The sequence below is a fragment of the Kogia breviceps genome, chromosome 10 (genome assembly GCF_026419965.1).
Source record: "Kogia breviceps isolate mKogBre1 chromosome 10, mKogBre1 haplotype 1, whole genome shotgun sequence".
Taxonomy (NCBI): domain Eukaryota; kingdom Metazoa; phylum Chordata; class Mammalia; order Artiodactyla; family Physeteridae; genus Kogia; species Kogia breviceps.
Genome location: NC_081319.1, coordinates 7,684,165 through 7,701,945, shown reverse-complemented (window position 1 = coordinate 7,701,945; position 17,781 = coordinate 7,684,165). Strand labels below are relative to the sequence as shown.

The 17,781-nt window shown below is 40.2% G+C and overlaps 1 protein-coding gene across 31 annotated transcripts in view; it reads left to right on the top strand.

The window, feature by feature from the left end:
• Positions 1-17,781, top strand: part of SETD5 (SET domain containing 5) — an 80,963-nt gene that overhangs the window by 43,201 nt on the left and 19,981 nt on the right. For 6 of the 31 annotated variants that reach the window (XM_067043555.1, XM_059077732.2, XM_067043546.1 and 3 more), the window contains 13 exons: positions 62-167; positions 551-702; positions 1,039-1,097; positions 1,858-2,036; positions 6,770-7,012; positions 7,580-7,728; positions 8,114-8,231; positions 9,333-9,442; positions 10,364-10,613; positions 10,989-11,069; positions 11,826-12,083; positions 12,775-13,095; positions 13,512-13,754. In XM_067043555.1, the coding sequence (XP_066899656.1) occupies positions 1,043-1,097; positions 1,858-2,036; positions 6,770-7,012; positions 7,580-7,728; positions 8,114-8,231; positions 9,333-9,442; positions 10,364-10,613; positions 10,989-11,069; positions 11,826-12,083; positions 12,775-13,095; positions 13,512-13,754 (2,007 nt within the window). In that variant the 5' untranslated portion in view covers positions 62-167; positions 551-702; positions 1,039-1,042. Of the gene's footprint in view, positions 1-61; positions 168-283; positions 399-493; positions 703-806; positions 933-1,038; positions 1,098-1,857; positions 2,037-2,976; positions 3,016-6,769; positions 7,013-7,579; positions 7,729-8,113; positions 8,232-9,332; positions 9,443-10,360; positions 10,614-10,988; positions 11,070-11,825; positions 12,084-12,774; positions 13,096-13,511; positions 13,755-17,781 lie in introns of those variants that run through there. The other 25 variants (XM_059077729.2, XM_067043535.1, XM_067043544.1 and 22 more) reach the window with 12 other exon arrangements.

The window sequence follows — 17,781 nt, the reverse complement described above, 5'->3', positions numbered from 1 at the left end:
TCTTAGTTTAAGGGAAGATTAGGTGTTATGCTATCATGCATTGCTTTTCGCCTTTGTGCAGCCCTGAATCTGTGGAGGCTAGTCCAGCAGTTAATGAGAAGAGCGTGTATTCCACTCATAATTATGGGACCACTCAGAGACATGGGTGTCGAGGACTGCCTTATGCTGTGAGTATGCATTTGTTTCTCTCCAGAGCAGTGATCTTCCTGGAGTGTAATCCATTCTTATACATTGTGACTTTCTTGAAATGTTTATATGCAGCATGACGAAGTTGCCCCTTTTGCACTTCCCTGCCTCCAGCGGACGTCTAGCCCTGCATCATTGTTCTTGTTTTTATGTCCCAGTTGACCTTGGCATTTTGTTTTATCACTTTCCTGGTTGAAGCCAAAAAACGAAGGGTACTACTTTCTTCTTTCTTTCCATATGTACCATACTTTAGGGGAGAGAGGGGCCAGTGTTTGGACACTGTTGATTTAAAAAATCTTATTTTCAGGATCATAATTACGGAGCCCCTCCTCCTCCGACACCTCCTGCTTCTCCCCCTGTCCAGACGATCATCCCCCGTTCTGACCTGAATGGCCTGCCGTCGCCCGTAGAGGAACGCTGTGGAGACAGCCCGAACTCTGAAGGAGAGACTGTTCCTACCTGGTGTCCTTGTGGTCTTTCTCAGGATGGCTTCCTTCTCAACTGTGACAAGTGCAGGTAAGATCGTGTTCCATCTAAATCCAACCCTGGGTTGCTGGGATTAGGGTTTCTTATTAGTAGGGAAAAGCTCAAAGTATTCTTTCTTGTGTTTGTTAATGTAGATGATTCCTTAGTGCTCCTTGGCTCGAATTCTCTGCACTAGGTGAGAATTGCTGACAACAAGGAATGAGAGATTGATGTTAAAGCTATTGAATTTGATATGAAATTTAATGTCCTGGAAACATTTGGTAGGTGGGAGGAAGGGGGTAGTATTTGCAGAGATACTTCTCCCGTGTGTGATGATGCGCTGCATGCTGTTGGAAGGACTACTTTAAGTTTATTTTCCCTCTTTAGGGGAATGAGCAGGGGGAAGGTTATTAGACTTCATCGGCGGAAGCAGGACAACATATCAGGTGAGCCAAAGATGGGTTAGGACCATATTTTGACATATACTATTTTGTGGTTTTAATATTCATCCCAAGGACCCCTCTTGTAAGTTCCCATGGTCCCCAGCTCTTTTCATGGACAGTGATTGAAGTCCTCTCAAGACCATTGTAATTCTATTGTTATGAATTAATTGTATCCAGAGTCAACAGTTTTAGCCCTATAGTAATCAAAATATTCCTTTTGGGCTTCCCTGGTGGCGCAGTGGTTGAGAATCCACCTGCCAATGCAGGGGACACGGGTTCGTGCCCCGGTCCGGGAAGATCCCACATGCCACGGAGTGGCTGGGCCCGTGAGCCATGGCCTCGGAGCCTGTGCTCCGCAACAGGAGAGGCCACAACACTGAGAGGCCCGCGTACCATACACAAAAAAAATATTCCTTGTGAGCACGCGCGCGCGCAGACACACACACACACACACACACACACACACAACACACACACACACATATCCTTTTCTATGTTACATATACATTGAGGCAGTGGAGCTTGGGGACTGAATTCAAGGGTAGAAAGACATGATATAGAACAGGGTTTGTATTCTTAATGCCAAAGATACAGAAAGAATCTTGTTTCTGTATGGAATGTAGGTATATGTTCTACAGATGATAGAGTTAATAGTAGAAGTAGTAACTTACTGCGTATGGGCTAGATCTAAAGGAATAAGCTGCTTTTAATGTATTTATGAGGCTTTTTGTACAACGTGAACTATGAAACAACCTTTTTTCAGGTGGGGATAGCAGTGCAACAGAAAGCTGGGATGAGGAGCTTTCTCCTTCCACTGTGTTGTATACAGCAACACAGCACACACCTACAAGCATCACCTTAACTGTTAGAAGAACCAAACCCAAGAAACGGAAAAAGAGTCCAGAAAAGGGTCGTGCAGCACCAAAGACGAAGAAAATCAAGGTATGAGGAGTAAAACTATCTCAAATAGAAATGTGTCTGAAACAGCCTAAATTTTGGATGAAGAAGGCACCAGAATTCTTTTAAGAAATTTGATCCAGATGTTTGAAGGGCCACTTTTGCTCTGCTTGCACATATCAGCTATTTGTATTATGAACATGTAGATCAACCTCTCTTATGCCATTCCATATCATCACAACTGGCACAGAGTTTCTTTTGCTCCAGCCCCCATCCCAGGTATGAAATCCCAGCCCCACCTGGCACAAGCCCGTGTGTGCTGCAGCCTCCAGTCTAGGCTTCCACTGTCCTTACAGTATCTCCCACCTCCTCAACCCCAAAACCCAGTCTGAAATTCTTGTCCTGGTGCATGCCCACTTCATGTCGTTGGTTGATTGTTTTTCCCTTGTTTCAAAAAATTCAGGAAACATCTCTTGAATGGTCTAGGCTTACTCAGTGTTGTGATCACTTTCCTGTATTCTCAACTAAAAAGTCTCCAGAGGAAATCTCTTCTGTTTTGTGTTCTTTCTTCCCCATCACGGCAACTTTGTTGCTCCTAGGTGACTTGCCCACCCCTTGTTAAGGGGATTGGTCTTTGTTTCCTTCTTAATTTCAAAACTGGTAAATCTGCAGCCTTACTTAACATTTTTATTTACTTTTTCTTTTAGTGTCAGGGGTGCATATAGGATTTAAGTGATGCATGCTTTTCCCTGTTTATTACCTAATTCCGCAATGGAGAGTATTGGAATTAGCCTCAGAGTTCACTGGCCATGTGCTACCCCTGTTCTTGATAATAGTATGGGGAATTCCATCGTATTTGTTACCTAGGGTAAAGGGGACAGACCAGAACACTAGTTCTTGCCTTAGTTTTAGTCTCAGATAGGTATAACTGTCATTCTTGGTACCAAGTTTTGTTTTGTTCTACTTGTTTTCCTCTTTGGGATAGGCATTTCGAGAGGGATCCCGGAAGTCCTTGCGGATGAAGGTAAGGGGTATTCTTCCCTGATGCTGTGTTTTACTTCACTGTGATCTTGCATTTTGGTCAGCTTCTTTCCTGACATTCATGGTCTGGGAATCTTGGACCCTGCTTTTCGTTAGTTTGTAATTGTTGCCATTCAGTTTTCATAGAGCCTTTCTCCAAAGTAGATTTTCTTGGCCATTTTCTGAAATATTTTCCCTTTCTGTAATTAGCCTTCATTTATTGGTTTTTCATTAGCTGCTTCTCTCGGAGTGGGGGTAAGTGACATTTTGCCAAACAGAATGAGGCTGATGTTTTCCATCATTGTGATTGGCCTCCACCTCAGGAGTGAGGATTTTCTGGTGATAGAGGATCTCTTGTGCACCCGCCCTAGCACCATGTAGGCTTTAATCACCAGTTGGAAGGGTAAATTTCATCAGTAGGAAGGTAGTAGTTTTGATAAGAATCATTCTTACTGGAGCTACTTACTTTTGAGCTGTTTTCTCCTGGCATATCTGTTTGGTATAGAAGACTCGGGTGATGTTAGTGTGCTTCTTTTCTTCAATTATCAAATAAAAGAGCTTATGAGGCATGATTTTGGGTAGTGGATGGAGGACAGAGAAATTATGTACAATGGTTTAAAGGGACTTTCAGTTACTAGGTGATGAGGAAAGACTTTGCCCAAAGGAGATTTGAATATACTGTCTGGTGTCTTCCTTTACCTATGTGTGTATATAGAAGGACAGCATACCTCCGAAACTATTACTTAATGGCTTCAAAGCATTTAATTAGAATTAAGGTTGAGTTTAATTCCATAAGTATACTTATGCCTAAATGTGTAACTGATATAAAAGCAGGATCTTTCCTGTTGACCGTTCTGTGGTAAACATTAAACTCTTTTAGTGAGGATAAGCTTTCTTAGGATTTATGCGCGCGCGCGCACACACACACACACACACACACACACACACACACGCACACACACACACACACACGCAACACCAATATGACTCACGTTTAAAAGATCTCAGGGCTTCCCTGGTGGCGCAGTGGTTGAGAGTCCGCCTGCTGATGCAGGGGACACAGGTTTGTGCCCCGGTCCGGGAGGATTCCACATGCCACGGAGCGGCTGGGCCCATGAGCCATGGTCGCTGAGCCTGTGCGTCCGGAGCCTGTGCTCCGCAATGGGAGAGACCACAACAGTGAGAGGCCCACGTACCACAAAAAAAAAAAAAAAAAAAAAGATCTCAGGTAGTACCTTATATGAAATTAGAAGGCCTCACCTTACATATACCCATAAACAGATTTGTACATATCTGTAAAAGAGATGGGAGAGGACTTAAGAGCCCAAGACCATCAGAATCCTGGGATGTCTTGGAACACAATTACTGTTTCTTTGTTAGATCTATCCCCTGCAAGGAGACAGTTGCTTAGAGGGGACCTTCAGTAGATTTAAGTGGCAGACGTAGCCCTGATCCCAGGTGTTAAGCCCTTTTCTCTTTTATTAGCTAACTATTGTAACTTGCTTCCAGAGGTTTGAAACCTTTTGAAAGCAGTTGACTGGCTCTCCCAGAAAACTACATGTAAACCCCCAATATTGCTTGCAGTTTTGAGATGTTGACAGATAGCCACATAAGCATGTTAAAATTTAGATAATTAAAAAGTACTGGGGCTTCCCTGGTGGCGCAGTGGTTAGGAATCCCCCTGCCAATGCAGGGGACACAGGTTTGAGCCCTGGTTCAGGAAGATCCCACATGCTGCAGAGCAGCTAGGCCTGTGCGCCACAACTACTGAGCCTGCACTCTAGAGCCCGCGCACCTAGAGCTGGTGCTGCAAGACGAGAGAGGCCACCGCAATGAGAGGCCCACGCACGGCAATGAAGAGTAGCCCCCCCTCCCCCCAAAAAAGTACTAGTTGGTTTATTTTGATTCTCATATCAGAATTCTAAATTGAGTTATAAATTTTGTACTCAGAATTAATTGTTAGTAAGAACTACACCAAACATCTGAGTGGGAACAATACCGTAAGAATGAGAAGAACCTATCATTTGGCTTTTTAACCCCAAAGTTGATTTCCCTACTGGAGACTGCTCTAAACCAGGGTTTCTCAACCTCAACACTGTTGACATTTGAACCAAATAATTCTTTGTAGGGATCAGGGCTGTCTTTCGCATTACAGTCGGCTGTGTAGCAGCATCCCTAGCATTTACCTACTGGGTGCCGATAACACACACACCCAGGTGTATTAATCAGAAATGACTTCAGGTATTACTAAATGTTTCCTTGGTGGCAAAATCCCCTCTGGTTGAGAACCACTGCTCTAAACCCACTGAGATGGGGGTCTCCAGTACCTGGAAGAATGGGATAGCAGAGTAGACATATGAGTGAACGATAGCTAAAACTATGGCAAAGGCTTCCAGTATACATTGTTTAACAAGTCATAAGTTCAGTGATCACTACTGGGTGCTTAAACCTGGGAATACTATTCGGGCACCCCTAATCCCCAGTCTTATAAACACCCTTAAGCCTCAACTTTTGTACTTTTCTGTTGCTCAGCTGCTACTGACACCTCAAGCTGGTGATAGTCTGTTCTCAGTGTGTTAGCCTTAGGTGTTTGTTAGATCCCTTTGTTTATTGTTCATTCTTTTGGACTCTAGTGACAAATGTGGAAAACAGTGGTTAACTTTTTCCTTTGATTTCCCTGTTCCTTGGGGGAAGGATGGTAGACAATAGTCAATCAAAACTAGTGACACAGAAGTGAAAGAAAGTAATTGTTATAATGGGTATAAATGTTTTCTCTGTCATTCGTGGAAACTATATTTAATTTTTTCATACCTGTTTTTGCAAGTTTAGAGTCGACATGGATTTCAGGTAGCTTTGGTACTATAGTGTCTTTTCCTTCTAGTTGTCACTAGTGGGACATCATCACACATGTTTGTTTTGTTTTCTGACAACACCTTAAGTCCTGAACACCATGGAGGACATGTATCAGAGTTCAGCTGTGTCTCTATAGCACAAGCACATTTAAAACTGTTTAGGATGATGTTGGTGAGATGTAATAATCTTTCCTCAGTACTGTACTGTCATAGAGGGCAGCGGTTTTCCGAAAGAGGTATAGCACAGTATCTCTCAGCATTTCCTACACTGCCCCTATCCACGCCCCTCCACCCACCTCACCTCTTCAGAGGGTGGCTGTTTTAAAATGTCAAAAGTAGAGTGCTAGAAAGATATACTCCAAATGATAGCTTTTTCTATGGGAGGCAAGAGTATGAGTTACTTATTTGTTTATTTGGGTCACATGTATTTTTAGAATGAACATGTATTAAATGTATATTAAAAATAGTAAGTTGCACAAAAACATTCTCCTGGATGCTAGTAAAACTACCAATTTGAGATGGCACACTGTTGTTTGATAAGTATTGAAATTTAAGCAATGTGGATATTTTGAGGTGTCTGTATTGTTCATTTTTCTGAAGATTTTCTAATGAACTTGATGTCATTCTTCTGATGTTTGATTTTTATGACTTAAAAATAGTCATAAAATCACAGTGATGGGATGGAATTGCAATCCAGATTAATTTCTCACTTTATAAATGAGGAAGCTGAACCTCACAGCTCATTGGTAATGAAGCCATGATAGAAGCCAGATCCTGACTCCCAGGCCATTACTCCTATGCCACACCAACTGCCAAGTGAAAACTAATCTTCTCTGGATATTCAGCCTGCCCCACCCCCGCCCTTTTATGGACTCTCCTAACCTACTTGACCTTTGTTCTCCACAGAATTCTCCTTCTGAAGCACAGAATTTAGATGAGAATACAACTGAGGGATGGGAAAATCGGATAAGACTATGGACTGATCAGTATGAAGAAGCCTTCACTAATCAGTACAGTGCAGACGTACAGAACGCCCTTGAACAACATCTACATTCTAGCAAGGAATTTGTGGGCAAACCTGCTATTTTAGACACTATTAATAAGACTGAATTGGCCTGTAATAATACAGTTATTGGTTCCCAAATGCAGGTAAGGATCAAAGGGTTAAAGACTCCCTAAGTAGTTGAGATTTTAAGAACCCAGGAAAAAGGACATATTTTGGAATTTCTGTTTCTTTCAAATGGCCTTAGAATAACAAATTAGCCAGCTATTGAGCATCTTTAACTAAAAGCAAGTTACAGTAACTGGAAACTGTTCGGATACATATTTTTAAACTATGTATCTTTATTAATTAAAAATAGATAAATTAGGGTAGGAAATTTTATACAGCCTCAGTAGGAATTATTAAGATTAATAGAAACCTAAGCTCTTACATTACACATAGAGGCACTAAAATTTTAATCATATATTTTTCTTAGATTTTTTTTTTTTTTTCTTGTCTTTGAGGATTGGGGGGTGGCATGTTCACTAGATGGAGCCTGTTTCCTAGAAATACTAAGGTTTTATCATATTTTAAAACGTCTGATCATTGAGCTAAGTAACATATACAAATAAAACCTAAAAATATCGGTGCCTTTTCCTCAATTAAGAAATATTTTAAATGTCTGCTAAGCTGCTGTTGATATTATCTAATGTTAATACTCTGATTTTATTCAGCTACAGTTGGGAAGAGTCACTCGTGTTCAGAAGCACCGGAAGATCCTGAGGGCTGCAAGAGATTTGGCTTTGGACACTCTTATAATAGAGTATCGAGGCAAAGTCATGTTACGGCAGCAATTTGAGGTCAATGGGCATTTCTTCAAAAAGTAAGAACATCATTCATTGAGTAGTAAGGGCTAACGTGGGCCTGGCTGAGCATATGGCTGTAAAAACCATCCTGGTTGATGGGATGCTCTTGGGGGAAAAGGTTACAGCTCAAATAAGCTCACGCCCCTCTTCTATTTGTAGAGAAGTGCAAATACACCTGCAAATTGTTTAACGTATAAAGTGGTGATGACTCCTTTCCAAGCGAAGCATTCCTTGCTTTGTGCTTATTCTTTAATCAGAAGCAGACAAGCATGTGATGTTTTCCAAGTGTAGGCGTTACAAAGGACTACTGCTTCTTCTGTCAGCATATGCTTCATATTTGAAATCATGGGGTGGCCTTTTTATTTGTATTGAGAATTACAGGAATTTTAATTATATCCCTAGACCATACCCCTTTGTGCTCTTCTACTCAAAATTCAATGGTGTAGAGATGTGTGTGGATGCACGTACTTTCGGTAATGATGCTCGGTTCATCAGAAGATCATGTACGCCAAATGCAGAGGTAAGATTTCTGTAGCAATTTCTCTTTGAATGGAACCACCAAAAGGACAAGTCAACTGAAGAAGCAGTCTGAAAACTTCACCCAGATTAAGGTCTGTAGATAATGGTTATGATCTTGCGTTGTAAGAGATGAAAAACAAAAGTAATGATGCATTTATTCTCACAGGATGGGGGCAAGGAATGGATTTTCTTTAGAGAAGGCAGAAATGGGAAAAAGCATGTTATTAGCATTTGCTAAAGAGAAAGAGCTAGACTGGATAAGAAGTCAGTGAGGTTATATTAAAGAATTGCCATATAAAAGATTTTATCATTGGGCCAAAACGATAGTGTGTGGTTGCAGTTTTTTAGACTTCAGCTAATAGGGTTGTGAGAGAGATTCTAGACATTTCTCAAGTTCAATATTTGGTGCATAATGAGTGCAACCACATCAAATGCAGCAAGAAAATCCACAGAGCTTTTCTTACAGACTTAAGGAATTTTAATTTTCTGGTGCAACTGAAAACAGCTTTAAGATGTAGAGCAGGGACTTCCTGGTGGCACAGTGGTTAAGAATCCACCTGCCAATGCAGGGGACATGGGTTCAATCCCTGGTCCAGGAAGATCCCACGTACCCCGGAGCAACTAAGCCCGTGTGCCACAACTACTGAGCCTGCGCTCTAGAGCCCACGAGCTACAATTACTGAGCCCTTGTGCCACAACTACTGAAGCCTGCGTGCCTGGAGCCCGCGCTCTGCAACAAGAGAAGTCACTGCAGTGAAAGGCCCACGCACCACAACAAAGAGTAGCCCCCGCTTGCCACAACTAGAGAAAGCTCACGTGTAGAAACGAGAACCTAATGCAGCCAAAAATAAAGATTTATTTTTTTAAAAAAAGATGTAGAGCAGACCCTGATTGCTAACATCTCAAGATTTCTTCATTTATTTCAAGAAATATCATAAATTTTCAATTACTATATGATAGTTTCAAGTGAAATGATGGAGTTAAATGACAGACTACCATAACTCTAAATGAGGAGATATCATTTTGGTAAAAGGTTTTTTCCCTCTTATGGAGAGTTCCTGGTCTTTTTGCTAAATCATAACCATAAGCCTTGTTCACACAGGTGCGACACATGATTGCAGATGGGATGATTCACCTCTGTATCTATGCTGTGTCTGCCATCACCAAGGATGCTGAGGTCACCATAGCATTTGACTATGAGTACAGTAACTGGTAAGATTTCCACGACCTTTCCTAACATGAATTGCTTGTCTTACAGATTAAGCTATTCTGTTCAGTCTGCTTTTGTGCCTTGCCATTTGCTTCTTTTTTTTTTTTTTTTAAACCTAATCTTTCCATGAGTAATGCATTTTCTGCCTAGAAATTGTGGAGGGAAAGACAGACTGAGGGTGTTTTTTTAAGAGACACAGCTACACAGTGTGATACTGCTTACCAGTCTTCTAATCATGGGTGTTTTGGCCTATGCCTCTATGTAGCAAGAATAACAAAAAGTGTATGTATGAAACACTTGTAGAAATTGCAGTAGCATCTATTGTTATGCACACAGCACTTGTACCAGGGATCATATATAATGAGAATTTAAAGCTTTGCTCCATCCACTCAAGCGATGTAATGTAGCTGTGTATGGCAATGCAGAAAAACAGATGGCAAGTCATAGGTGATTATGTGCTGGGTTTTGTAAAATGGATGCTTTTTCTCCCTTGGTCCTTTCAGGCAAAAAGGGGTTATGTGGCAATTGATGTTTGGGCACAGGTGCAAGAAAAAAAGGTATTAATAATAAGTAGGGAATCAGTAGGTAAAAGTGAGGACATGGTGAAGGTAGAGACAAGTACAGCCACTGCAGAGTCTGTCACTGATTCACTGCCCACTAAATAGTGTAGACAGTTGGAAGAATTGAATTGAGTGGGTACTTCATTTCTTTTCCACTGACCATGTATAGGGGAAGTGTTGGGGTTATCTAGAGAAACACAGAATATTGAAAGTATTTATAGGATTTTCTTAATGACTATTTACGTTGTTCAAAGATGAAACTAGAGGAAATTACTATACTAATATTTCAAGAGAATGAATGGATAATATAACTGATATTCAAGGGTACTGAAACAGGCACTTTTGGTTGTTTCTTTGGAGCAGTAATTATAAAGTGGACTGTGCATGTCACAAGGGGAACCGGAATTGCCCTATACAGAAAAGGAATCCCAGTGCTGCAGAACCGCCAGTTCCACCTCCTCCAAGCCTACCCACCATCGGAGCAGAGACAAGACGTAGAAAAGCACGACGGAAAGAGCTAGAGATGGAGCAGCAGAATGAGGCTCCAGAAGAGGATAACAACCAGCAGCCAGGGCAAATTCCTGAGAAAGTAATTGTATCCAGTGACCATGAGGTAATCTCCCCTGGTCAGAGGATGTTGCTTTGGGGTTGATCCTCTTCCGATGAAGAGGATCCCAGGTTGCCACATGTTGTTTTATGTAGGGAATCTATATTAACACTTAATAACCTTCATATCAAGGTGGGTGTGCTTTCATTCATTATCTTTTTATTATTTTTTACAATGTCAAGAACATCCGTTCAGGTACTTAATCAGGTTTCAGTCCAGTGAATGAGATTTATCATCTGTGTTTACCATGTAGCCCCACATGAGTAACACTATAAAGCACTAGAAATTGTTTCTAGAGAGTTTTAAGCTACCAACAAAAAAACAGGGATTGATTTTTCTTAGAGCTTAAGAATACAACTGAATATTTCCTCTGTCTTAAAGGGAATAGACAATCCAGAAGAAAAAGCAGAAGAGAAAGAAGAGATTACAGATGACCAGGAGAACCCAGCTCATAGCAAGAGGGTGAGTACCTTCTAACGTCTTTTTGCTCCTGCTGACTCATGTTACCTATAGCGTGTAAACAAACCCCTTCTCTTCTGAATTTATATCATCTCATTTCTTCAGTAAGTTACTATGCCATCACCTCTAGGTCACAGTGTGGGCTTTTTCTATAACGTAGATTTTATTATGATTTTTTACACAGACACACACACGTAGTTCTCTAGTGACTATTATCAGATGATGGTTTTAAGAGGTTTCTTACTAACAGTCCGATTTCCAAAAAACTGTCTTAATGGAACAAAATATCCTTAGGCTACTTACTCTAACTTAGGAATTTCCTAAGTTTTTGTGAATTTTGACATTTAAAAAACACACAAAACCTTCAGTCACATGGATTCAAAAATTCTGCTTTATGGCTGAAATCAGTCATGTTTATTTCTGTCCTTGCGAAGCTGTTTAAGAAAATCTGCTTGGTTTTTTTTTTTTTTTTTAACTCTGAAAATGCAGAGAAAAATTGGTTTTGATGGCTATTTTTCTTTTGTATTAAAAAGTTTCAAAATAGTTGACCCTTTTTGAAAAGCTTGGGTTTGACTGCCTTTCTTTACAACATTTAAGATGAAACATTTTTAGTTTTTATCTTATGTTCTCAAAGATATATATATTATCTTATTAGTATTTTCTATAAATGTCTATCAATTTCCATTAATAATACTTCTGAAAAACTGTTCCCTTCTCCTGGTTGAGGCTTCCTTCTATGCTAATGTTATTTCTTTCTAGACCCGGGAAGATAGGAAGGTTGAAGCCATCATGCATGCTTTTGAAAACTTAGAGAAAAGAAAGAAGCGGCGGGATCAGCCCTTGGAACAGAGCAACTCTGACATAGAGATTACTACCACCACCTCGGAGACTCCTGTGGGAGAGGAGACAAAAACTGAAGCCCCTGAATCTGAAGTTATCAACCTTGCTTCAAACATTGCCATCCCAAGCAACCCACAGAGTGTTGGAGTGAACACCCGGAGGTCTTCCCAAGCAGGGGTAAGATGAAAAGACTCCAGGTTTTAGTCAGTCTTTCTTTTGCCAATATCAGCTACCTATCTTTTGGAATGGTTAGTATCAGCATTTTCATCTTTGCCTTATTTTGCAATAAGTAAGGCTGTTTTCAGTCAGCTGATTCGTGGGATTCAAGGAGACAGAATTTGAATGACTAGATACTCTCAGACTAGAATGGAACTTTCTACAATTTCTGCCAGATATTGTTGGTGGTGAGTTCATAAAAATCATGTGGTTTCTCTTTGGCTCTCTGTGTAGCACTGTCATGTACCTGACCTTTCATAGCGTTCTCAGAATTCATTCTTCATTCCTTTTCTTACCTTAGCCATGGATTCTAAGCCTTAAGCTAAAATCTCAGTATCCGGGGAAAGAGACAAAGGAAGAATTAGCTTCCCTGCTAAGAACCTAAAATTAGGTGGCTACTTTCAGCTGACTTTAGACCTATTTTATAAATACTTATTAGAAAAAGAAATAACTAACTGAGACATCTTCCTGTAGCCTTTTTAGCTGATTTAAATGTATGAATTTTATAAGAATTACATTTGAAATTAATGTTTTTAAACGCTCACTTTTTTCACCAGTAAACATTCAGAATGCTTAAAGTGAATAGGAAACTGGATAGAATGTTTGCTGATGAGAAATCTCTGGTAAGCAGTTAACTTTGCTATTGTTATAGGATGTTCCTGCCGAAAAACCAGTCCCCAAACCACCTCCAGCAAAGCCTTCTAGGCCCCGACCGAAGAGTCGAATTTCTCGGTACCGGACCAGTTCAGCCCAAAGACTAAAGCGTCAAAAGCAGGCCATTGCACAGCAGGCAGAGTTATCACAAGCTGCCTTGGAAGAGGGGGGAAATAACAGCTCAGTAACTCCTACTGAAGCTGGAAATATAGACAGTTCAGGAGAAAACAGGCAATTAACAGGGTCTGACCCAACTGTGGTGTCAGTTACTGGATCCCATGTCAACCGTGCTGCATCTAAATACCCCAAAACCAAAAAGGTAAGTTACAAGTACATCTTCGTTAAGTGTAGTCTGCCAAAAGCTGTGGCTTAGTAAAGTGAAAGGACCTGTAATCCCCAGGGGGAAAAAAATAATAGTAATCTAAGAATTATTAGATTGAAAGTTTTAGATAAAATGCTTAGACACATAGGGCTGAGGTCATCCTGCTACCTTACTTTTGTTCCCATAATTTTTAGGCAGAGTTTAAATTGCTGAGGTGAAATCATTCCTTCCATAGTGGTCATGGAGAGGGTGAAAGAAGATACCCTTGTGCTCTGAATGTGTGATTCATACTCTCTGCAACTGCTGTATCTACCTCTGTCTAGTTTCTAGATGAGATTTGTGTTTGTGAGCTACACTGCTTCCTCTGGCTTTTGCATCTGCAGCATCCACTGATGGTCTCTTTTTTAACTTAGTATCTAGTTACAGAGTGGTTGAATGACAAAGCAGAGAAGCAAGAGTGCCCTGTTGAGTGCCCTTTACGTATCACCACGGACCCAACTGTACTGGCAACGACCCTGAACATGTTACCCGGTCTTATCCATTCCCCGTTAATTTGCACCACCCCCAAACACTACATTCGCTTTGGCTCACCCTTTATCCCTGAGAGGCGTCGAAGGCCGCTTCTGCCTGATGGCACATTCAGCTCCTGTAAAAAGGTATGTCTGTGTTTACGCGGTTTTTTCTTTTAAGCTAGGATTCCAGTACTGGTGCCATATCTAACATGTTCTCTAGATAGCCACACTCTGCCCGTATGAGTTTATAATGAGTTAGTTGTTAACCACAAATATACATCAAGAGTCAGTGAGACTAAGATGGGAAGTATACTACATTTTTGGTGCTCAGTTTGTGAGTATTCACTGTTGTCTTTTCTGAGAGCCCTTGAGGTTACTGAGTTGAGAGCACGTAGATAGCAGTTGGTGACTGGGTAGGGAGGGGTGTTCTGTGTGTGCTCTTGTGATATTGGTTAACATGTCCATTTGTGATTATTGTGTGAGATTGGGCCCCAGGTACTCTAGAGCACTGTTGCACAAGTTAAAGAATGATTGAATTGTGTTTTGGATTAATTCAATCACTGCTATCATTTGACTGAGAGTAGAGGGAAAGTCCTGTTTACAATTGGTATAATTCCTGTTCCTTGATCAAATGACAAGTTGGACTGTTTATTCCCTAGTGATTATGGAACCCACTATAAAATTTTCTCTCTCTCTCTCTCTCTCTCTCTCTCTCTCTCTCTGCCTCTCTCTCACTCTTCTCTAGTTATATATTGTTTTTGGATCTAGTGACAGTAGTATTTGACGCTTGTTTGTTTTTGGAATGCTCTTTCTCAATTCCCAGAAGCCCTGCATATTTTCCAAAGGTGTCTCTCAAGAATAGATCACTCCCTCAGACCTATAATGTCATTTTCGTGTTTCTAGAAGTATAGGACACCCTTTCATTTGGTCTTCCTTTGAGGTAGAGTCTGTTCCCTGGAACACCCTTTTCTCTTATCCTCAGATCTGGATTCAGGCTGCCTTCCTCAGTGTCTGCCATTGCCCTCCTCCACTGGCATCACGTACATGAGGATGCTGCATATAGATTATTTGATGTGATGAAGTCTCCAACTCCAGGCAGGTCTTCCCTGACTCCTCCAAACTTAAAGCTTTTCTCTTTTCCCAAAGAGCAGATACTATTTCTTGGGGGGAGGGGGCATAAAAGATGAGCCAAAGTGGTGTGGGATATGGAGGGGAGGAGGGCAACAGGGATCTGCACACAAAGGAAGGGTACTACCACTGAATGAGCAGCATACGTGGAAGAAAGTCTTTTCCTAATCTTACCTAAGTGTTTGAGTCACTTACTGGTTTATTTAGGGGAAATTACCAAGTAGAACAACTCCTAAAGAGAAATTTGACCATGAGATCTTTGCCAGAAGTGTTTGTGGATGCTGGACTAACATAACTTTCAGGTGTCAGAAGTGAAAACAGTGACAACTTTCTTAAGAAGAAACTAAGACTAGAAATTTTCCTAAGTGATAAAGGAAGGTTGGGTCTCTGGGGATCTTTTATTTTACCAAGTTACTTATCCTGGATCTTAGAAATTATCTGAGAAGGAAAAGTATTTGCCATTTAATGACCATTATGATTAACCTAATTCTGTAATAATTGGAGAAGGGCATTAACTGTGGTATGGCATGCAAAACTAATCTTCCTGTTACATTTAGCTCAGTCCCTCATTAAGAGTAACAGCTCAGAATCTTTAACTACATTTTCAGAGTAGTACTGAACAATTAGAGAAGCTGTAAATATGGTCTTTAGTTTGGAGGAACAAGTCAAGCGATGGCTTAATATATATATGAAATAAACTTTTTCCTTTTGTTCTATCTTTGGCTAGACACAGTACTAGATTTTCTAGGATGTTAACTACTGAAGCATCTTACCAGGTCAGATAATAGAATTTCTTATTTTGGTCCTTTAAGAAGGGTAAACAATTATATTAATACAGAGTAATAGTGAAGTCTGAATTGTGAATTGTACGGACTAGCCTCTTAAAATACTGCCTTGATCATTGTGATGCTGGGTTATAATCTTTCTATTCCCATCTTGCTTTTTTCCAAGTAGCAGAGTTCTGTGAAAATCAAAAACAGAAATATGACTTCAGATCTGATAGAAAATCCATTTCGTAGAGCTCTTTTTACCTGGTTATGGCTTAGGACTTATATCTGTATCTCATCTTTGTGTCTCCAGTGGCAACAGTTAGAAATCCCACTTAACTCATGTCTGTATTATATTCTCCACATGTATCTGACCATCCTTAGTCTTGTTTTATACAGGCTCTGCTCAGGCACTTCAATTTGTGTCATATTGGTCTTTTGGAAGAGTTCAGGCTATGTATGCTGACTTATATATCAAATTATCTTACTTAAATTGGGTCTTTTAAAATTAAGTTTTTATCACAGATTTAATAGTTGCTGTTAAGGAATCAAGATTATATTACACAACAAGGCTGTAACTTTTTATGGGACAAAATTAATGAAATTGGGTCTTATATAGAAATTGAACTCAGCTTTATCCTTGATGGGGAAGGAGAAGATTTTTTAGATTGGTTAGAAAGTACTCATATAGTACAGGACCTAAGAAGATTTCCATGATAAAACAAAATTGCAATAAATTTCTGAAACTCCCTCAGAGGAGAATATAATTTAAACAGATAGATGAGAACAACCGTCCTCCATGGGATTAGTTAGAACAGTGTATATTCTTAATAGGCTTACTCTTTCATATCTGATTAAAGGAGGTAAAAGCTTCATAAGTTTAAAACAGTATAAAGCTGCATGTGTATATTTGCACCCAGATTCTTAGAGTATTTGGCAGAATGTTTTATGATGTCTCTGTAGTTTCTAAATTAAATCAATTCACAGTTCTTAACTAGCATGTTATGGCATGTCTTTTGTTGGATTTTACTTCACTTGTTATTTTAGAATGGAAGCATTTATGACTGGCTAAGAAGCCTTTCAGTAGTATCTCTCCTTGTTCTCTCTAAATCTCTAAACTTACCTTGTAGGCATAATATGTGTGGGCATTTGGTCTCCCGTTCAGACTGAAAATGAAACACTGTGTTTTGCATTGATATTTCATGAGGTGCACTGGAGGGTTGTAAATCTGTATATCTCTGTACATAGCACTGAAATTCAGTTGAACTAGTCCTCACTGAACATGTGTGCCCAGTACTGTGCTACAAGCTTTCTTCACACACACTGTCTCACCATTCATGATAACTCTGTGAGGCTGGGATTATTGCTTCAATTACAGATCCAGAAGCTTTGGCTCAGAAGCATTCAGTAACTTGCCCAGAGTTAGGCATCTAGTAAGAGGCACAGCCAAGTTTCAATCCAGGTCTTTGGACCCTAAAACCCAAATTAATTCCTTTCTCTTTCCCCATCGTAATGAGACTCTTCAAGACATTTCTGTTGCCCATCTCTGAGCTTCCTAAAAATCTCTTTAACACAGACTTTCAGGAAAGGGAGAAATGTTCTTTTGACCTTAATAACTGTAGCTAGAACTTGGGGAGAGGGCTTGTCTAAAGTTAATTTATTATCTGTAGGGGTGATTGGAATTTGTTAGATACAAATAACTGTTCATGTTCCTTCTTTACAGGCCCTAAAATATTGTGTAGGCATACATATAGGGCCAGGGAGGAATGGGTTTGATCATGTTGCTGTGTTCGACCTTAAGCTAACCAAAGCAGCATCTTATTCCTTAGAAAGCCCTTATCTTGATTTTACTTTCCCTTTTTGTAGTCATCAGATCCAGAGTGTAAGTTCTTTTATGGGTGCATCTATTTGACACTGGAAATGTAAGAAATTGACTTCTCTAGGAAGAAAGCACAGTGACCCCAAATGAGTCCTGTCATCTGCTCTGATGAAAAATTTGTATGTACTAAGGTATCTATAACAAAGGATTTTCACTCTTTTTGGCCTCCTGGCCTTATTTTCCCCATCTGTACAATGAATGCATTAGACAAGGTAACCTCTGAGGTCTCTTCTATGTAAGGAGCTATGGTTCTGACAGTTTTCATCTTTATATCAATATTCTGTATGTAGGAAAGTTAGTTCATTCTTGGTCTTGTTTTGGCTTTTCAGAGACCGATCAAATCCTAAAATGCTGATGTGATTCAGTAGATGTTGAGCTGTCTTTCTTAGATACTTAC